General features: G+C 45.4%; 1 protein-coding gene across 1 annotated transcript in view; it reads right to left on the bottom strand.

The window, feature by feature from the left end:
• Positions 1-4,221: 4,221 nt before the first annotated feature.
• SYNPO2L (synaptopodin 2 like) overlaps positions 4,222-15,763 on the bottom strand; it is a 36,991-nt gene continuing 25,449 nt past the window's right edge. The window contains exon 4 of the mRNA XM_041473642.1: positions 4,222-10,974. Within this exon, the coding sequence (XP_041329576.1) occupies positions 8,639-10,974 (2,336 nt within the window). The 3' untranslated portion in view covers positions 4,222-8,638. The remainder of the gene's footprint in view (positions 10,975-15,763) is intronic.

Raw genomic sequence — 15,763 nt, 5'->3', positions numbered from 1 at the left:
GAGGAGTGTTTTTCTCACCCTGTTAATTCTGGATTGGTTTAGCACCGTGCTTGACTTTTGGCCAGAGTGCCCAGTGTCTGCTGTAATGTCCGGTTGTGCTCCGTGAGATGCTGCTCTCCTATTCAAATTCCTGTGCTCTGAACACTCATTCATCATTTATCAAGGGAGACACTGCCTGCCACAAGGTGCTGGCATATGGGGGGACAGAGTGAGAGCAAACACAGTGTGCTGCTTTATTGTTTAAAATCAGAGCCCTTTGCCTCTCCTTCCCAAAGGCGTGAGGTAGAGTTACATCTAAATTTAAGAAGTTTCTAGTTCCATTTTGATAATCATCTGAGAAATTAATGTGATTTATATCATCAGGTGAGAAGTCGAGAAATGCAGCTACCATTATATGGCACCTTTTTGCAGTAACTAGGCTGATGCTAAACTCTTCCTCTTCTATACTTGCTTCCAGCAGCTGTTTTCAGGCCACTCTGTGGCTGTTGTTTTATTTCTCCAGTCCTCTCCTGGGCCTTCCTGAGCACAAATTACACCTTAGGGGAACAGTTTGTGCCAGCTGGATATCATGTGGGAACCTGATGGGTTTTGAGGCATGGTGTAGCTCCAAAAGATGATGTAGCAGGGAAGTATGTGATTGCTCTTCTCTGTCACATGACCTGGTGCCCCTCTGCTTCCTCCCACCCCAGGCAGCTGCAGAGAGAGAAGCTGAGCATGCTGCAGGGAGCAGAGTGCCCCATGGTAATTGGAAGTGAGCAGGAAATAGATGAGATCCCTCTTACAGAACTCAAGAGAGACTAGGGAAAAGCAATAGCAAGATGAAGAGAAGGCATGTCTAGCATGGTGTGTCGGGATCTCAGTCAGACTGTGAGCAGGCATGCCCTGCAATTAGGACCAGGAACAAGGCACTGATAGTTCAGGGTGAGCCAACTCCAGGAGACAAGAGTCTGCTGTGGATCCCCAGCCCAAAGGGCAAGAGGTAAGCAGGGTCAGGGTCAAGGCCAAGGATGCTGAAGTCCAAATTTAATGAGTGATGGGAACTATGGTCTGATGGGAACAAAACATTTGTTTGCCTAGTCAAGGTCTCATGTGAGAAGTATATATATACCAGGCGAGAAATGGGACCTAAGAGTGCATCTGGAAGGAACTGAATGGAGCCTGAGCCCTGAACCTATTAGTATGGCACCAGGATTTATAGGGTGATTTCTATAAAGCACTCTTGTGTCTGACACTTAAGCACCAAGACACACCTTAAACTGAGATTCTCACCTCCTACTCTACTTCAAATAAAATTATATGTCTTTATTTTCAGTTGCCACACTGAGATCTAAATCCTGCTCATTTCTCCTTTCTGTGCACAGTTTCTCCTGAGACATAGGAATGTCTAGTTCACAAGTCTATAAATGTCAATTGTGGGTCTAGCAGAGACTTCACTTGTGTCCTGCCACGGTGCCAGGTTCAGGAGGTCAATGGCTTTTTTGCACTGGAATATTGTACCAATCTTCTATCCCCACTAAAAATAATGCAATGAACTCAGAAGAAGGTATCTGTTATCTTACTGTTGTCTTACCCATTCATACTAGTCAGTGCTAAGGGTTTTTAATCACTACAAGCTGTGCTTGAGGTGGTTTTGTTCTGTTTAAGGTGGAAGGGTTTACCTGGACTGTGGTGTGGTTTGGTGGCCAAATTCAATCCTTGCTTAAGTACATGTATTTTCCATTAATGCCAGTGGGGTAGTATATGTGCTGCCTGTAGGACTTTTCACCACTTCAGAGAGTTTATAATCATACAAGAAACTGTCCTTTTCTCACTGTGACCACCTTTCTCTTCCCAAATATACCTTTTGTTTAAGTGACCTGAGGAACAGCCTAAACCAAGCTTTGCTTCCTCTGACATGTATCTTCAAATTTAATTTATATTCGCTCTACATTCTTGCACACCTAATTTCAAATGGTCTAACATCAAGTTGTCAATGCCTACAAACTTATTTAAAGAGTAGCATATGAAATCTGCCTTATTATACTGCTAGATGGACACAAGCAGTACTTCAGTGAAGCATCAGCAGCAGAGCTGTGTCCAGAGCACATTTTGATCATGTAGAAGTCAGGAAAACAGCATCAGTCTTCACCACTTTAATTTTTCCAAGATGGAGGATTAAACCTTGCCCTTGCTCTTTTTCCCTGATGCCCAGGACTGATCTTTGTTGAAAGTATTCATAAACAGCAGATTGCAACATGATTCAACCTGTTCTGAAAAAAAAATTGCAAAACTCTTGATTTGGCGCTTTTTTCCTGGTTATTTTTATGGTGATGATGATGATGATGAAATAAATATAATTTTTGTTAGTGTAAAATATTTCATGTGTTCTTAACCTGTTCCAGTTTACACAGACATCAGAGAGATCTGTAGCACTAAAATAGGAGAAATAGTGAATGCCAGGCTCTTTTGTGCCACTGAGTGGGCTTAATGCACGATAAGACATAGGACTGGGACAGAAACACGTAGGATTTGACCACAGAGCTGGAGTGTTTGTGGAAATAGCTGCTGTTCCCGTGGTGTGTTACTTGCTGGGCAGCCTGTTTGTCTGCATGACCCAGGAATCCCCTCCAAGCTGCAGCAAACCCCTCGCTGCCAAAACTCTGTGGTATGAGCCTGACCTTCTCCTGTGGTATGTGGGACTGAGCAACACCATATGTGAACGTCAAAAGAGGATAGATTAGGAAGAAAGGACTTCCTAAGATTTTAAACCCTCTAGACTTAACACCACATCAGGCGAATGCCAAAGGCCCAGGTAACTCAGAGCAGAGCAGCGGCAACATCTAGTGGCCGTTGAAGCTATAGGTCTGAACTGTCCGGGAATAAATAGCCTTGTCTTTCCTGTATGCCACGTGCTTCCCTGCTGTGCTCTTTGCTGCACATTCTCCTTCCATCGGGTGGGGTTGTTTGGGGGTAGACATCTCCGCTAGACACCTTGCTATTTTCTGGTTTTAAACTTCTCCCTAAGATGGGTACTGAGGGCCAGGTTAATCCCTGGGCTGCTGCATAGCTGTTTAGTAATCCTTTGGCTTGGCAGCCTCCCGTTGCACCTTTCAAAGTCTGTTTGTCTGGCTCCCTCTGACATGATCTGCTCTGAGAGGAAATGACTCTCACTTGAGAAGGTTGCAGAGGTTAACAGGGAATTTAATTAAGAGCCCTAGATACAGCAGCCGTCCTGCAATGTGTCAAACCATCTGGAGCAGCTCATAATCCTACTATGTCAGATTTATTAAGCAAAACAAGATGCAGTCCTAATCTGCAGCCTGTGCATCTGTATACTCAGTTTTCTGGGAGCTGTGCCTCTGGTTGGACAGAAGCTTAGGTTTGGCATCAGCAAACATTGCTGCCCTTTTCTGCATTTTCTGATGGCAGGTCAATCAGAAATATGCTGGATAGTCCTACAACCTACCTCCAGACCACTGCAAAAGGAAGTCCTCCTTGCAATTAATCTGACAAACATCCACAAAATTAAACTTGGACAAATGTCCAGAGCTTGCAGTCTAATCCTACAGTTGATCCCAGAGTATTTTGCAGTGCTTAGGAATTGCTATCTGTGAGTGAGATATGTCTGGGAAAGGAAACCTGCTAACACTTGTCCTAAACTGAATACAATGAACTTCTCAGGACCCAGAAACTGAATAGGCTTTAACATGAATTGGGTTAAGTTTAGAGTTAGAATTAAATTTGGAGCCAGAGAATACGATGGGATATATTTGATTTTCTGACTGACTTGTTTTTGTGATACCTTGGTTAATATTAAGTTGAATTGTTCAATGCAAGTTTATATTTGTATTTATCAGAGCTGATCAACTTCCACTGATACTGGATTTACAAGCAGAGGGTAGGATTTAGGTTAGAACAGGCTGAGGGGCAGTGATGGAGCAGGCCAGCTCAGGCTGGTCCACAAATGTCTTCAACCTGTCAGTGAGTGAGTGTTTTATAGTCTGTAGTATCAAAGTTTTGGATCTCACTTAAGGTTTTGCTTGCATGGGGCTTTTTTAATGTATAGAGGCTTTCAGTCCAACCTAGGTGTTTTTATTGCTGAGATATCCCATCCTTTTTTGAACTTCTTATATTCTCTTGTCCTTAGCAATTTGTAGTAGGTAGTGCTGAATACATGTGCTGTACACATAGCAATTCCTCCTGGGTGCCAAGCAAAGAAAGTACAAAATGCCACACGTAAAGTGCATATCACAAGTTTATTTCTCTGCACAAACAAATAGAAAGTGATTTTAAATTGAAAAAAAAAAAAAAAGACAAAACAGAAAAGGAAAAAAGGTGTTTCCATAAACAAAGATGCCAACTCTGTTCATCTGGGGTCACATCTTTCACCAGACAGAGCACTGCTGCTGGGCTCCCATTTTCAGAGCACTGATGGGTCTCTTCTAGGAAAAGGGTTTAGTAGGTGTGCTGGATGTTACACCAGAAAGGGAGCATATTCTTTATGAGGAACAAACTTGCCTCACACTGTGCTCATGTCTGGTGTCAGTGACTCCTCATCACACCAGTCTCTTCTGAGGTGCTTCCTCCCATGTGCTGCAGGATCTTGAGGTTATCTCTGGTAAGTGTTCCCATATATTGAGAGGGAAGGGACTGTTACTTCTGAAGCAAAGATAAAACCCCTGAATTGCCATATCTGCAATGTGTAGCCTGCAGCATGCTAGAGAGGAGGGATGATAGGCAGTTTTAATCAGAGCCCATGAAGACATCTTCAAATACTTAACAAGGGAGCACTGGGGTTTGGCCTACCACTGCAGCGTATAACTTAGCAGGTGGGAGCTAAAACTCGTCAAACAACTGTTTATGTCTGTGCTTGTTCAACAGCTGAGGAATTAGACATTTGGAAAGGCTCAAGACAAGCTTACGTTTCAAAAGTATTCCTTGTAACCTCACCTGTGACCTTTCTAACAGTCCAGCCACAGCATTTTCATGAGCAAACATTAGCAGAGCTGCTTAAAGCCAGCAGTAGATCAGTTTTCTTCTTTTAAACTTAACACATGCATCCCAGTATTATTTCTCATCTCATGCTACTTGCAGCTACAGGCTTTATTTGGGATACACCATGAGCACTGTAGGCCTCATCTGCAACAGCCTCTGCTTCTGCAGATCAGTCCTGTGTCAGCATAGGATCCAGAAAAGTTTATGAGGGGCTGAAATCCATTAAACTACTTTGAGTTGCTTCGAAACATAGCTTTGAAGCAAGGATGTAAGTAAAATGCAGGATTTCCAGCCTCCTGGTTCTTTTCCTTGCTCTTATATTTAATATTTGTTCTCCAGTCAAACCTAAATTTTTCATTTTCTGCCCATTACTTATCAGAAATGATGGGGCAAATGCATTTATTCCACTCACTTGGATCATGATATCTAACACTGAATGGTGTTTGGCAATCAGTCCTCAGCAGAAATCATTGTCTCCCAGAAATCTGGAGTGGGATCACTAAAATACTAAACCCATGCAATCTCCCTTACATACTAAGGCCAGACTTCTCTATTTTTCCCATGTCAAAATGAATTTCCTGAGACTTTCAGGCCCTGAGAGCACTTAACTTTAGGGGCCTGAGGGAAAGGGATACTGGAGTAAGATTCAAACTTTCTGAGGTTATTTCTTGACTGCAGAATTATGTTGAGCACCCTTCCTCTGGTCCACACAACCCCTCTCTACACCTGAGTTTGGTAATGCTTTCAGCCTGGGCTAGCTTGTCTGTCTAAGGCTAATGGCTTAAATCACTAGCCAGGGACAGACAACACTCCACAAGGTGAGAGACAAAGCTTTTGGAGCACTGCTACTTCTTGAGTTCCTTCGTAGAGCTTTCCTAGATAAAATATAAGATTCCTCCCTCCATGTTTGGGAAGAGTCACAGAGGTTCAGTTTGCACACAGGTCTTTTGTTTTTTGGTTTTGGTTTTGTTGTTTTTGGGGGGGGGGGGGTGTCGTTTTTTTTTTTTTTGGGGGTTTTTTTGGTTTTTTTTTTTTTTTTGTTTTTGATAATATTTTTTAGCATTTTTTCAGAAGAACTGGCAATGCAATGCAGTACAGGATGAGTGAGAAAGCAATCATCTGTTTTATAGCATGGATGCTCCCTTTCACTGGAGCTAAATGGATTCTGGTGATCTGAATTAACTCTGCAGTGATGATTTCTCCTAAGACATCCTCTCTAGGGCTTTTCAGGGACACAGTCTCCTCATCAATTCAGGTTGGCTGCTCCTATGTGATGCAACCAGATGCAGCATCCCTTCTGACTCAGCCTCACCTTTGTCCATTAATCTAAAGTATTCCCATGGCTTTTCTTACAATCCTCTCCCACAGTTGATAGTGTGCCAAGTAAGGTGTAAGTTCTGTCCTCCTCTCTTCCCAGCATGCTCATGATATGTTTCAGGGTCACTAGGAATGTGCACTGCAAACACAGGCATGCAAAAAAATCCAGCCAGAGTGTGAAGGATTCAAAGGCAGAATTGTGAATTACTTCTCCTTTTCTCTCATTCTCTCCCTTCCAAGCTTGTCTGAGATCAGAGGTGCTGGCTAGGTTTTCCAGTCTTCTTTTTCTTCATAGCAGAGCACACATGAAAAATCTCCAGGTGCTCACAGAGAAAGACTTTCAGGCCTCCAAGAAAAAGTAGAGCCCCAGCTATCATGAAAAAGCTACACATCATAAGCTCTTGCTGTGCAGAGGAAGGCTGGCTTACATTTAGTATGAAACAACACTAGCTGCACTGCATACAGATGGTTTCAGACCCACTTGCATTCCTTTTTTTCCCCCCAGAACCTACACTTTTGTATATCCGAAGTTTGTGCTCAGTCCAGTCAGAGAATGGCTACTGCTTGAAGCAGAGGTGCAGGTCCAATGACAGAGAGACTTGTCTCAAGGGAGACAGGGCTTTGAGACCCTCATTCCGCCTCCTGTACACATTCCTCTGGGTTTTGCAAAAACCTGGGCAACCCTGACCCAGAAAGAGGTGGCAAACCCCTTCCCTGCAGCTGGGGCATCTGCTGTGCTTGGAGCCAGTGCTCCAGGAGCAATGTTTTCTTGGTGTACTTGTGGGATCACACTGGAGAAGTGGCTGCTGGCAAAGGAGGATCACAGGCAGAAAGTAAATGGCCGGGGGTGTGTAAACCAGAGTATAGATGACATGCACACACACATGCACAGTCCCTGCTGAAATGCTGAATTCTTCCTTGGGAAGGCAGTGCTTTCTTCCTGTATGCCTGTAGTGTAGAGATTAAGTTGGAGGCTAGCCCGGGACATTCAAGGAATAACCAGTACTGTTTTCCCAGCATCAGCGGCAAACTGAACTCTGTATGTGTGTATGAGTGCAGATCCTCTGGGATTCTCAGAGCACTTCAGTTTTTACCAAATAGGCCCCACAATAATACCTAAGTCATCTTGTATGAAGTTTTACTTGTGACTTTCTGTTTTCCTGACCTCCACTTCCATGCTGAGAATATCTGTAAAGGCCCTCTGTTTTCCCCTCATCACAAAGCTTTCAGCAAGTTTTATGTCATGACCCATTTCTAATCTAGCCCCACTTCTGTCCTAAACTAAATAAAAAGATCATGAACAAATGCATATTCAGTCCTGGCTCATTTTAAAGCCAACTGTACCTCCTCCCATGCAATCCACCTTTCTACTTACAGCATCCATATCCTGTTCAGTGGGACTGATGCTGCGGGGCCTTCCTTTGTGCCAACCAGACACTGCCTGAGCTTAGCTTTGACTTTGTGTATCTTCAAAAATGGATACTTCCTTCTGCAGTTCCTGCAGCTGGTGATAGCCCCATCAAGTCCCCTCAAAGCCCCTCTTTGGCAAACTATTTCCAGACCTGATAGTGGTAATTACTACCAGCTAGGATGATTCTCCTTTTACCCCAAGCCCTGGTGACTGGAGGAACAGGCACACATGGGCACTCTCAGGCACAGGCCACACTGCCCACATGTTCATGGGTGAACACCACTGCTCACTCTGCTCTCTTGCCTTCTTTCCCATGCCCCCACAGAGGGAATTCTGGGAGAAATATCCCAGGTGAGGCCCCACTTGTCCTTTCACTCCCTGCTGAGTGTTGCTGTGTGCATGTGTGTGTGCACACACAAGTGAACATGAACAGACTGGGAGGATCAGAGCAGAACAGTCTCATGGGAAAGCTGGGGCTTCTGCTCTGTAATCCCACCTCTCATCCTTTCTTCCTGGAAAGCTCTTGCCACCTACTTTCCTTCTTGCTTCCTACTTTCCTTTGGTGACTCCAAAGCCCTTGGGAAAGGAAAACTACTGCTTCATGTATGTCTCCATGTGAGATAATTTCTGCCATTCACCCCCTCTGGACTTGGGTTTTACTGCTGTTTACGAATTCCCAGTCTTTGTGTACCACACACGTGCCCTCTCACCACATTCTTCCTCCTACTGTAGCCACAGCCTGTAAGCCTTTCCATGAAGCATCCCATCTGAGACCAAGGGGAGGCTGGGGAAGGGGGTGGTGCAGAAGGGCAGTAATTTTTTTGAGGTTTTTTTTCTCCATTTTGTGTCACTCATCCCAATGTACTGAGCTGACATGAAAGACAAAACAAGCGCTATCTCTGTGGGGCCACAGACAGGATGGGAGGGGTGCCTGCCTCAGTGATGGCCAAAACTTGGCCTCCACACATTGGCCTGCATGCCTGTTCTTGCTGCAGAGAATTTGGGCCTGGCCACCTGAAACCGAGAGGCAGAGGCTGAGTTTGGAGGAGGTCCCTGTCCCACCTGTCCAGGCTCTGGGGAGCTCTGATATGGCTTAGGGGAGGGGCTGAGCTCCACCTGGAAGGGTGCTGGTGTAGCAGGGGCAGAAGAGGCCATTTCTGTTCTCCACAATGGCTCATCCAGCGTGGTGGCCGAGCGGGGCACAAGCACAGTGGGTGCCAGGCTGCTGGAGGCTGGCATGGGAGCCGGAGTGGAGAAGCGACGAATCTCCTGGGTCTTGGCTATTTTCACAGGGATCTGCTTGGCTGCCATGAAGGATGAGCTAGCCTGTGGGGTTGGCTGACCAGGAGTATTCTGAGTGCTGGAGCTGGGGGGATCCCCAAAACAGAACATGGCTGACTTCAATTGATAGGGCTGGTGGCGCATTAAATCAATGACCTTGATCCCTGATTTCTGGCCAGGTGCCTTTTTCACTTTGCTCTCTGCTTTGCTAGCCTGAGATTTGCTGGCTGCCAGGGGATAGAAAGGGGAATGCATTGGGTTGTAGGCTATGGGAGGGGGAGCCCGGATGTTGGGTGAGTATTTCCAACATGAGGGTAGAGAAGGGGATGGAGAGGGGGTCCTGGGCTTGTACTCTGGCTTCGGTGTTGTTTCTACCACAAATTTGTCCATGCGGCTCTGGCGTTTGGCAAAGAGCTCTGCCCCCTTGCCTTTAAGCTGAGGCATGTCCTGGGCCCCATTTACCAATCCAGCATCTTGCTGAGGCTTGGGGGCCACTGGAGGTGGGGTCTTGAACTTGCGGCCTGAGGACTGCATGAAGTTGCAGGCCTCAGCACCCAGGCTGAGGAAGTCCTCCTCAGGCCCAGACTCAAAGCCTGCCGCAGGGTGGTCACCCTTTGGCTTCTCATCCAGGTTCTGCACCAGAGACAGGAGCTCAGGGTTGGGTGAATTCTTCTTCTTCTCCTCAATCTTACTGAACATGGGTTTTTTGTTGCCCCGTCGACGAGCCTCCTGCAGGATGCCTGTGCGGGGAGCTGGCACAGAAATCCTCTGCTCCCTGGAGGTTAAGGGCTCTGAAGGAGGTCGTGGCATTGCTGGAGTGATGGCAGGAGAAGGCTGTTTTGGCAGAGGGGAACTGCTTCTCATGTGCTGTGATGGTGCTGGACTAATATACAATGAAGAAGAGGCTGTTCCAGGGACTCGTGGCTGGGATGCTGCGGAGGCCATATCCCCTCCTGGCTTTGAGGGAGCTGAAAGAAAGATAGAGGTGGTGGATGTCCGGGCAGTGTTGGCAGAAGGCTTGACCTCAGAAGCGCTTCCTCCCACTTTTGGCTGTGACTCCAGTGGTGATGTTGATCTTCCTGGTGCAGGAATATACAGAGATGTGGAGGAGCTGACTGGACCACGCTGTGTTGGCACTGGTGCATTGGCTGGTGTTCCTGGAACCAGAGGTGAGAAAGGGGGAACCACTGTGCTTTGCCCACCCAGATTTTCGGTGGGTTTTTTGGGTGCAGGTGGCCTAAAGATGACAGAGGATGTTGCTGGACGCTGGCCAGAAAAGCCAGGAGTAAAGGGCCGTGCAGACCTGTTGAACATGCTTGTTGAACTTGCAGAGAAGGGGTCGGGGGTGCTTGGGGGAGGAGGGAAGAAAGTGGGGCTGGGGGCAGTCAGGAGCTGAGTGGGGACAGTGGCTGGCTGCTTGCTGGGCACTTGCACAGCTTCCAGGTGGATGCTGAGGGGCATGTTGTCTGCCTTCTCTGGCACAGGCATATCTCCGTTCACTGTGCCCTGCTTTGGCTGGGCAGCTGGGGCAAGCTCTGGGCTCTTCTGCACTGGAGTTTTCTCAACTGTGTACTTCCCAGCCCGTTCCCTCTGCTGCTCAAATAATCGTGCTCCTTTACCTGAGGCCTCACTCAAACCTTTTTGCTTCTCTTCCTTCTGTTCAGAGTCAGATTTGGATTTTTCAATGTCTAGGTAAGTGTTGTCCCAGTCTGAATGATTAGTTAGGCTTCGGGCATCAGAGAAACCTTCCTCATCAAATTCAGATTCACTAGTTGGAAAAACTCCGTCTTCCTCCTCGTAGGAGCGGTCTTCATCAACACTGCCAAAGCTTACCAATGTATACTTCTTAGCCCTCTGCCTGCGTTTCTTAAACATCAGCACCCCCTTGGAGTGGGGGTTGGGTGCATCTGTCAGAAGGGATGCAATGGTTCTGCACTTGGTTTTGGCTTCTTTCACATTCTTCTCCTGGATGCTTTCATGGCGGTGGAGCTCTGAAAGAGATAGAAAGAGGAACTCTGAGAGATCAGAAAAGGTTGGGTGGGCAAAGGTGGACAGTGAAATGGCTATAGGTGTTCTAGTGCACTTAAGAGGAAACACATCCCTTGCCCTTCCTTTGCATTCCACTTTTGCTGGTTATATAAACTGTCTTTATAAACTGTGTCTTTATAAACTGTTGGTAGAAAATCAGGAGCAGTTTTCTCTTTCCCTGCAAACACAATAGAAGGCAATGCAGGTGTGGGGAGGGAACTCCTCCCACTCTGATGGCCAGTCTAAGTTTCCTCATCAGACCTGGAGTTTCCTATTTCTGAAGCATGTGAACAAGAGACCCTGACGTTTTTGTAGTGCTTACCCTTGCTTGTGGAAATTTTAACCATTTATTTATCACCCTGAACGTGGAGCCCTGCTTTCTGTAGATGTTCCTTCTACCATATAGAGGATTGCACGTGTGCAAAAGGAGAGGTGCACTGCAGGCACAGCAGGGCTGCTCCTGATCTGAGCCCTGCACTGTCAGCTACAGTCAGTGTTGTGCAGCAGCATTGCGTGTAGGGCTGTTTGCTGCTCTGCAGCAGCCCTGCCACAGCAGGAGGCAAAGGAAGAATGATTTCATCCTTGCTGCAGTCTCTTCCCTGTGCTCCATGCCTGGCAAGAAAGAAGAGTATTTGCTCCTGAGTAAGAATCCCAGATCCCCACAACTGATCAGCCAGACCAGAAGGAAATCCACTTAAGACAGGCTTGCTTGGAAAAGACACCACCTGTTGGGACACTGGCATAAAAGTGTGGGATAATAATTTTCCACCTGCTCTGTGGTCAGTAAAGCCCCAGGGAGGAACATTGTATCCTCTGTCTTTGTGTTCAGGAAAAGCAGGTGGTGAACAAGATTCAATAGTAAAACCAGACTTGTCTGCCCTAATGAAAGTATGGACATGCCTTGAATCACTGTTGAAGTGACAGAAGTCAGCACTAGCCTTGTACAGAAAAAAAGCCCCACATACCTAAACCACAGACTAATTTGTGATGCCTTTTGTTTCACCCTTTTCTATTGTCTTTTTCCCAACATGAGAGTGGATGAAACAACCGTCCACTGTATGCATCTACTTCAGTGTCAAAAAAACCACCTTGTCACCTTGTCCAGCCCTGACATTCCCAAGAGAGATGTAATAAATTCTGCTGTGCTGAAGGGAGAGGAGAGGGAGAGGGAGAGGAGAGGAGAGGAGAGGAGAAGAGAGCTGCAAGGCAGTGCTGAGGGATGATGTTAGCTCAAGAGATGATGGAAGCTGCTTAGTCCTCTCAGGATCTCACTTCTGATCATTTTATCACAAAGCATTCATTCAATGTGAACCTGTTAATGTCACAGAGTCACTTGCAGCGAGGGACAGGGACCTTAGTTAAGAAGTTTACTAGTTTGCCTGAGGGCTGTAGTCTCCCAAAACCTTTCTAGTCTACACAATTGTGGTGTCATCATTCTGTACTGCATCAGTGTAACCACAGCAGAAAGAGATTCCCTTTCCCACCCCATGCTGAAAATAAAGTGCTGATTTGCAAAGCAGTCATCCTTCCAGGAAGCTCTCAAAGTTTGCAGCCTGTCCATAGCACATGCTGCTGCTTTGGGATTTCAGCAAGGAGAATTCTGTGGTTTGAGATCACATCATGTGGATGCACAGTCCATTCCTCTCCTTTGCACCCAGAACAAGAAACAGGAAAAGCAATGCTGAAATGGCTCATTATTTGTACTGGCACTTGCAAAGTGAAGGCTCTTTGCAAAACTTTCCTTACAGAATAACTTCACCTTGCTAAACCAAGACTGAAGTAGTGTCAGATTTTTGTGTAGATTTAGTGTTCTTCAGACCAGTCACAGACTAGCCTTCAAAGACCTGCTCTCCACGGTAGAAACAAACTACAGTTCCTGAAGGTCTGCCCACTTCATTTACAAATCTGCATGCCTGTGTCTCTAGGGTTGTTGACAATGGAGAAAATAAGGGAAGCTGCTACAAACAACCTTACTAAAAGCTATACCTCACCTGGTGGTATTTTGCTTCTAAATTTACAAGGAGAAAGAGCAGCAACACAGAATCTTAGTCAAGTGCAGAATATGTAAACTCTGGCCTGAGTGACTCACAGGAGGATTTCTAGCATCAGGAGCTACCACACAGGGAGCAACACCATTCAAAGGGATGTCTGCACAGCCCTTTCTGACAGCAGACTACCATGGAAGTGCCAGCTCTAAACTCTGGGCTAGCAAATATTGACAGAGAAGATGTAACAGAAGATGGTCTTGGCTTTGACTCCACCAGCCTGTAGTCCTAGCTCAGCATTAGGATTCATATACAACTTCCCTAGAAAGTTGTTCTGAACTGTCCTGTGCTCTAAAGGAGCTGGCAAATAGGGCTCTCTGGGACCTGCTTCTCACCTCCCTCTTTTCTTCTTCCTACCTTTATCCTCATAAAGCACACGACTAATTACACCAGTTCACCCAACAGAAAAATGGTCATGCTATTCAAGCTACAATCTTCCACAACAGTTTAAGAAAAAACAGGAAGAAAAATCTTCCTAAGATGACTTGTAGAAGGTAAAGAGCAAGAATTAAATCAGAATAGGCAAAAGAATAGGGTAAGGAGAGTAGAGTAAAAAAAGTAGAGGAAAGGAAAGAAGGAAGAGGAAGAGGAAGAGGAAGAGAAGAGAAGAGAAGAGAAGAGAAGAGAAGAGAAGAGAAGAGAAGAGAAGAGAAGAGAAGAGAAGAGAAGAGAAGAGGAAAAGAAAAGAAGAAAAGAAAAGAAAAGAAAAGAAAGAAAAAAGAAAATATTTGTACCTGCATAAGGCTGATCCAAGCTTGAGAAAGTAGAGTCCAGACCTGGAGAACTGGGCATGTCACAAAACCCATTTAATTCACAACTCCCCATAAACAGAAAGAGAGACAAGGAGAGAGGAGCAAAGCAAAGCTCTTCTGGAGCAGAACCAAAACTCTGAGATGTCCAAGCTCTTTGCTATCAGCCCACAAGCCTTTTAAAGCCTCTCTTTTGTCTCGTAGGCTTTGCTGCTGAAAGCCATGAGGTCACTTTGTCTATTTTTGTCTTCATAGCTTCATCACTGAGCAGTGTGATGGACATTGTCACCTGGCACTTAAACTTATTCTTTCCCCCTCCCTGTACTCCCTGTAAGGAGAAACTCCTATTTTTTATTTTAAAATAAAAAATATACTCAATATTATCACAGCTTCTATGGTGCAAGCTTTAGGTTAGAAAGGTGCAGGCTTCAAGTCTGTGTTACCAATGCCTCAATGTCCAGCATTTCTGTGCCAAAGAGCCCTTCAGAGACATAAAACTAACACAGTGTGCATGTCCAACATGGAGAGGCAGAAGAAACCTGCACAGGAGAAAAATAACTTTCCTTGCCTGAAACTCTCAGAGAGCACTCAGCTCCAGGTAAAGAGGAAGAAAAGAGAGAGCAGGGGCTTTTCTGTGTATATCAGTTTTCTTCCATGTCTGAGGAGAACCAGTCCATGATTCAGTTTCTGTTGTGTACACAACTGAGGAACATTTAACAGAGGAGCATTAGGATTCTGGATGCCTGCAATGAAGTTGTTTAGCTGAATTAAAACAGCAGAGGCTGTTACCTACGCTGAAAGCATGGTTGTGCCCAGGGAGGGTGACAGTGTTTGGAAACCAGGGAGTGGTGTTTTGGCAGCACCATTCAGAGCTCCAGCACAGGAGACTGAGAGGTGTTGAAAGATGAGATGCTGATAGTGAGGACTGTGGTGGATGGGAAGGAAGGGAATAGATGGTGCTGTGAAGTCTGCAGATCTCTGCAGTTGTGGCCTGCTCAGCATCTCTTCACACTTTGTCTAGGTCCTGTCTTACCACTCCTTTCTGTACTCAAGCAGTAGCTCCTGTGAGACAATCCCAGAGCTGTGGCCAAGGGACACCCTACCATGATCCTCCCTCCCAGCAGCCCCAGCCTTAGCAATTCTGCAGCCTTAGCAGACCATCTCCAATGTTAGAGAGACTGGAAAAACAAAGGTCTGACCATACATGCTGAAATCCAGCAGCCATCACTGCCCACCAAGAAGACAACTCCCACAAGGGAACACTGCTGTAGAGAGACCTGTCATGTGTCATACAGAGGCTCTTAGAGCAAGAGCAATGAAAGTGGTTCAGTCTCTTTGATGAATATTTACACATATAGGGATATATGTATATATATGATATATATGTCTCTTTGGGGAAACCTTGTAATATTGATACATACCACTGGAATGAAAATACTGCTCTGTCTCTTGTAAGAGCATTCAAATGGAATAGATAAAAGAGTAAAAGGAAGGGTTATAAAACTCTCATAAATTCTGTTGGTGTGGTGAATAATTTCTATAGAAAACTTTTTGTTAACTTCTAAAGCACTTATTTCATGTACACACTGAATTCTGTTGGAAAAAATCCACAAAAAGGAAAAATTTCTATTAAGCAAAGCCTATGGAAGTTTTCCTCTTAACTAAGTTTCACTGAAGTGAAATGATTTTCATTACTAATTACAGGAAATAGAAGTGTTGAAAAGTACAAATCTTTTCAAGATCAGGCCTAATTAAAAGAAGGCATTTTAATGCCCAGGCAAGCTACTGAACAAGCAGGCTTACATGAGGTCAGATACTGTTCATGTTCTCTACGAAATAAAAAATGGTAAATTTTATTACCAAGACCAAATTCTAGAAAAGCCATTACTATAAAAAATAAGGTACTCTGCTACTGCTAGAGATAAAGAGCCTGTTCCTCTGTGATGAAATGCTACTTG

This window comes from Pyrgilauda ruficollis, unplaced genomic scaffold (assembly GCF_017590135.1).
Source record: "Pyrgilauda ruficollis isolate IOZ18807 unplaced genomic scaffold, ASM1759013v1 scaffold11, whole genome shotgun sequence".
Lineage (NCBI taxonomy): Eukaryota > Metazoa > Chordata > Aves > Passeriformes > Passeridae > Pyrgilauda > Pyrgilauda ruficollis.
Note: the sequence above shows the minus strand (reverse complement) of the source record. Positions and strands in the feature narration are given on the sequence as shown.